At 48.7% G+C, this 5,797-nt stretch overlaps 1 protein-coding gene across 1 annotated transcript in view; it reads left to right on the forward strand.

The window, feature by feature from the left end:
* efnb1 (ephrin-B1) overlaps positions 1-4,913 on the forward strand; it is a 79,237-nt gene extending 74,324 nt beyond the window's left edge. Inside the window, 3 exon segments of the mRNA XM_079502224.1 lie at positions 376-501; positions 3,436-3,594; positions 3,597-4,913. Coding sequence (XP_079358350.1) covers positions 376-501; positions 3,436-3,594; positions 3,597-3,835 — 524 coding nt within the window. The 3' untranslated portion in view covers positions 3,836-4,913.
* The last annotated feature ends 884 nt before the right edge of the window (positions 4,914-5,797 follow it).

Here is a 5,797-nt window from a genome sequence, read left to right on the forward strand (position 1 = left end):
ACACACACACACACACACACACACCACACACACACACACACACACACACACACACATGATCCTGGCGGCCTGGCTCCACCTTCGTCTTCCTCTGCTTTCATCTCTACTCCTCCTGAACGCTGGGGGAATTTCATATAACCTTCAAATCTATGTTTAATAGAAAAAAGCACACTTGAAATGATAATAAATTAGAATCCTACTAACCCTCCAGCACAGAAGCCGAGCCATATGGACGCAACGCATGCAGAACTGAACTGAATTGAACTGAGACTTATTGAGTTTCTGTCTGTCTGTGTGTGTGCGTGTGTGTGCGTGTGTGTACGTGTGTGTGTGTGTGTGTGTGTGTGTGTGTGTGTGTGTGTGTTTCCCCTACAGATCCAAACGCAGTGGTTCCAGAGGAGCCTGCAGCACCAGAGAAGCCAGAGGACAACCTGATACCAGAGTCCAGTTCCGGTGCCCCTGACCAGAATCGCATTGGGCCCGTGGTCCCTGGGAACACTGGTGAGCCGAGCCACAATGACCACACACTTCACAGGATTAGTAACCATCACTTTCATACAACATGGGCTTAGTCGCGCCACCCTCAAAGAATGCCAACATTGAACCTGGGGGGAATTCATTTATAAGTTATATATTATAATACTCCTTTTATCTCATAGTCTACAAATATTGTATTATTCTTCTGATGTTTGGAATAAATGTTTCTTTTCTTTAAACGCCTTGTGAGATAATGAGTAATTGCAGCCTCCAGGCTCCCTTCTAATAATTAATCAGGTTTTCATTACATTTTCATCTGAGAATGAAAAAAAGTAAATATTAGTAGCGTTCCACTCTCGTTAATCAGCGTTTCGCGAGCCTTTCAGGGTTGCCTGTGGCGAATTGTTTTCAAGTGGTCAGCGAGACGAAATAGGTGGAAAATCACGGTAGTAAAATGCAGCACAATACCGCAGTGCACAGTAAAACCAGCAGTGTTAATTGCACTGTAAAATATTTTTACACTCAACACTCTGGATTTTACAGTGTACTCAAGCAGAGAGTTTGGACCCCAATGACACCCTACTTCAGTATTTATTCATATTGTACACAGAGGGCAGCGCTGTACACAAGGAGACTCAAAGACGCACTGTTTCTTGATCTGCTGCTAATCCATCTTATTTCATCTTGATTAGAATTGTAGATAACCGGGAGATTAAAAGCATTGCTAAGTGAAGGAGTCGTTAAACCTGCACCTCGACTTCTCTGTGCTTTAAACCTGCACCTCGACTTCTCTGTGCTTTTAGCGTCGTCTTCTTTAGCCAAACTACACATACGTTAGTCTGCATGGTTTGGCTTGGCAGTTCCTTATACATCAGAGGTTCCCAGACTTTTCCATGCCAAGGACCCCCAAATAGTCATAGCCTCTGGCTGCGGCCCCACTGTTGCTACATGGATATTTAAAAAAGGCTAATCTACTGATCTACAAGCTCAAAATATATTGTACGCTCACAATATGTTGTGAGCTTCTACAAGCTCACAATGTGTCGTGAGCTTGTAGATCAACTATTTTAGCTATTTCTGAACATTTTTGAAAATCTTTAAAAAAAAAAGAACTAATTCTGAAAATGTTTGAGTTATGGTTTTCAGAACTGTGCTCCCCACATTATAAAGTGGCCCCCACTTTGAAAACCTGTGCTGTAGCCAAACTACACACATTGCTGTCTGCATGGAGTCTCCACAGTTCCTTATAAATCACTCTCACTATACTTACATTGTGACTTCCTCCCCCAAGTCCTTATGCCACAAAACTTCAGCCAAGCACAGTGTGCTCTGCCTGTCCCACGGTGATAAGCCGTCCGCACTTAATAATTGCTTATTTGACATTACTCGGTCTATAAAAAGAGTTATTATGCCACCCGTGTGTCCCGGTGCCTGGCTCTTACCTGTCCAACATTGTTAGATCAGTGATTATGTCAGGCAACAATGAAGGAGAGGGAGGAATGGCGGACGCACCATGGCTGTAGTAGTCTGGAGCGCTCGTGATATTTCAGGAATGAGGTCCCATTTGACAGCCACTGTGAGCACTCTGTGCTGTGTGCAGGAATGCACCAAGTTTGCTGGCCCACTCTCCCAGTTTCTGATTTCACTGATAAGGCAGGAATCAGCAGCTCAGTGATGTCATCATTCATGATAATGTACCGGTTTTCCCAGACCGACCAAACGGTTAAGTGTGGAGAGAGGCCTAGTGCAGTGGGGACTGGGAAACGTAGTCATTAGTGGAGATGGTGATCATCTCTGGTGGGATGAGGCTGCAGGCGAGCACACGTGTTTGTGTGTACATGTGCATGTGTGCGTGCGTGCATGAGTGCCTGCAGGCATGCCTGCATGTTTGTGTCTGTTCAGTTGAGTTGAGTGAGTGAGTGAGTGCATGTGTGCGAATGTGCATGTTTGCATAAGTGTCCACAAGCATGTGCGTGTGTGCTCTTGGCGTTTTGAGTGTAAGAGACTGTGTGTGTGTGTGTGTGTGTGTGTGTGTGTGTGTGTGTGGTGTGTGTGTGTGTGTGTGTGTGTGTGTGTGTGTGTGTGTGTGTGTGTGTGTGTGTGGGGGGGGGGGTCATGGACAGTAAAGAAGCAGAGAGCTGCTCTCTGGCAGCAGCTGCATGCATACATGGAAAACAGATTTGGTTGTGCTCAGATTTCAGTCACTGGAGGAGCCAGTCTCTCTCTCTCTCTTCTTCTGTCTGTCTGCCTGTCTCTCTCTCTCTCTCTCCGTCTCTCTCTTCTCTCTCTCTCTCTCTCTCTCTCTCTCTCTCTCTCTCTCTCTCATCCAGTAAACTCACCCCCCCTCTTTCCGCCTTGCCCCCTCCCCTCCCAGACAAAAGGATAAAACAAAATCAGATGTTCAGATACACCCCCCCCCCCCCCCCCCCCCCTCCCCTCTTTCCATATCTATCTTGGCCTCTGCTTGTACGAATGTGGCTTCAACATTTTTATAAAATGTTGGGTTTTTTTTCCTTGGCTGGGCCGTATCGCAGGCGGGATCTCGGCTGCGCTGAGAGAGGGAGTGACGACTACAGATTTCATTAGAAGGCCATTTTGATTGAGCTAATTAGATTAGATTACATCAATGGGATTGGCAGCCATGCAGAGCAAACAACAAACAGGGATGTGATCACAGTTGATTTAAGGAATGAAACGGAGATACACAGTTACTGTTCTGTATGTCATTAACCACTTACTGTACTTCGTTGTACGACGAATAGCTGAAATAACTAATTTACAAGCTCACAACATCTCGCACCAGAACAAACGTCTGTGATGCAGCATGTACAATTTTGTTTTTAAAATGAGATAATTATTTTGAAGAATGTTGACATTTTTGGTAAATGGGACCCAAAATAGCGAAAAACGCTTTGAATGTGGGTTAACCGTGTGTGTGGTTGTGTGTGTCCTGTCCAGACCACATCAATCAGGACCAGGCCAGTTCTGGAGGCACGTCGGACGGCATCCTGGGCTCCAAGGTGGCGGTCTTCCTCTCCGCCATCGGCGCCGGCTGCATCATCTTCCTCCTCCTCATCCTGCTGCTCATCATCTGCCTCATCAAGATGCGCAAGCGCTCCGGAAGAACACGCACTCGCAGGCGCGCCCCTCGGCGCTCTCCCTCAGCACGCTGTCCAACCCCAAGATGCCCGGCGGCGGCACGGCCGGCACGGAGCCCAGTGACATCATCATTCCGCTGCGGACAGAGAACAACTACTGCCCCCACTACGAGAAGGTGAGCGGCGACTACGGACACCCCGTCTACATCGTGCAGGAGATGCCCCCGCAGAGCCCCGCCAACATTTACTACAAGGTCTGACCCCGTCGCCACCACCGCAGCAGAGGTCGTGTGGAGAAGTGGAGCGCTCCTTTAATGCCCCTGGGGGAAGAACCTTTTTGTTTGTTTTATTTTTTTGGTTTTCCCTCTTTACCTTTTTGGGGAGGGGACTTGGTGTTTTTTTTTGTTTGTTTTTTGTCAAGTCCAGTGTTTTTAAATCTACCACCTGCTGCACAGCTTTGGAGACACAGACTGAACATGAACAGCAGGAGGATCGAGAACTGAACTCAGAGGGACGCCGTCTCGTTACGATTGGCTGACTCACCTCCTCCCCCCAACTGCCCCCCCACACACACACACACTTCTCCCCTCACCTGCCTCCTCCTCACCTGCTCCTCCTCCTGCTCCCCCTCTGCGTGGCGCCCCCTGTGGCACTGCGGGGGGAAACGGGGTGAACTAACAGATGGAAATGTAGTTTTCCTGCTTGTGTCTGTTTCCCCCTGAACGGGCAGAGAACGTAGCTTAGCTTAGTTCCCCCAAGTACAGTCTATGTTACACCCAATTAAACCCATCATCCCAGCACACCAGGCAGGAGCGAGCAGACACACACAGGCCCCGACACTACACTCCTTACGCCTGATGTTTGTGTGTGTGTGTGTGTGTGTGTGTGTGTGTGTGTGTGTGTGTGTGTGTGTGTGTGTGTGTGTGTGTATGTGCGTGTGTGCGTGTGCGCGTGTGTGTGTTATTCAGGGCTCCATGCTGGGCCAATAAACTCCAGATAGCTCAGGTATCAGACACAACGTGTGTGTGTGCGCGTGCGTGCGTGTGTTTGTGTGAGATAGGATGTGTGTTCCTCTCCCCCTCACACCTCTGATGTTTGCCTTACTTAATATTTTTAACGGAGGGTTTCTTCGACGCTAATTCAGTTCACAAAGCAGTTGTATTTTGTTAGATTTTCCTACAAGTGCACAATGTATAGAGATGAATAGCTCATTACTATCACTACATCGTCATCCTCATCAGTCATGTTCATTTGGTCCCTAACGAGCACCCATCCACCCTGGGCTGTTGGTGTGTGTGTGTGTGTGTGTGTGTGTGTGTGTGTGTGTGTGTGTGTGTGTGTGTGTGTGTGTGTGTGTGTGTGTGTGTGTGTGTGTGTGTGTGTGTGTGTGTGTGTGTGTGTGTGTGTGTGTGTGTGTGTGTGTGTGTGTGTGTGTGTGTGTGTGTGTGTGTGTGTGTGTGTGTGTGTGTGTGTGTGTGTTTCCCCTGATAATTTCCCCTGATAACATCAGGACCATTAGCCTGGCATTTATGACTGCCTGCCAGCCAGTGTGTCTTGGAGGGTGTGTCCTGGATCTGTGTGTGCGTGTGACGTGCATGCGTGTGTTCACGCGTGTGTGTGTTGAAAGTGTGTGTGTATTGTAAGTGTGTGTGGGCATGTTGACACTAGTTCTGTATCTGGGCAAACTTAACAGCTTATGATTAGAACAGTGACTGTACTGTGTGATAGGCCTCGGCAAACAGACAGACAGACAGATGGCCGTCCTCCAGCGTTCTGCTTGGCAGTGACTGAAGGTTTTATTGTGTCTGATGAGCTCAGGAGATGGCCTGAAGACGGCAGACACGTCCAGATTTGTTTGTTTTAGCTCGTGAATGGCGGTGAGAGAGATACGAGGTAAGCCTCGAAACAGACAGACGTGGGCGGCGCTGATGCCTGGTCGGGTGGGCAATGTGGGCGTGGGCTCACACGGGCCACGCTGATTGGACGGCCTACATAGGGTAGCCTATATATAAGCTGGACGCGCCGATCGGCCTGGGTACAGGCTGAGCGTTGGAGTGTCGGGGCTAGCTTATTGCCAGATGCCAGTTGGCTGCCATCTGTAGATGACTCAGAGGAGACCGCGGCCGGTAGCCATGCCAGCGTGTGACTAATCTAGGTGCCATCTCCGTGCCCACTTCTCCACAAGCTGCCAGGGTGAAACCACTAACGGAGAGAGAGAAAAA

Source organism: Electrona antarctica, assembly GCF_951216825.1.
Source record: "Electrona antarctica genome assembly, chromosome: 1".
Taxonomy (NCBI): Eukaryota; Metazoa; Chordata; class Actinopteri; order Myctophiformes; family Myctophidae; genus Electrona; species Electrona antarctica.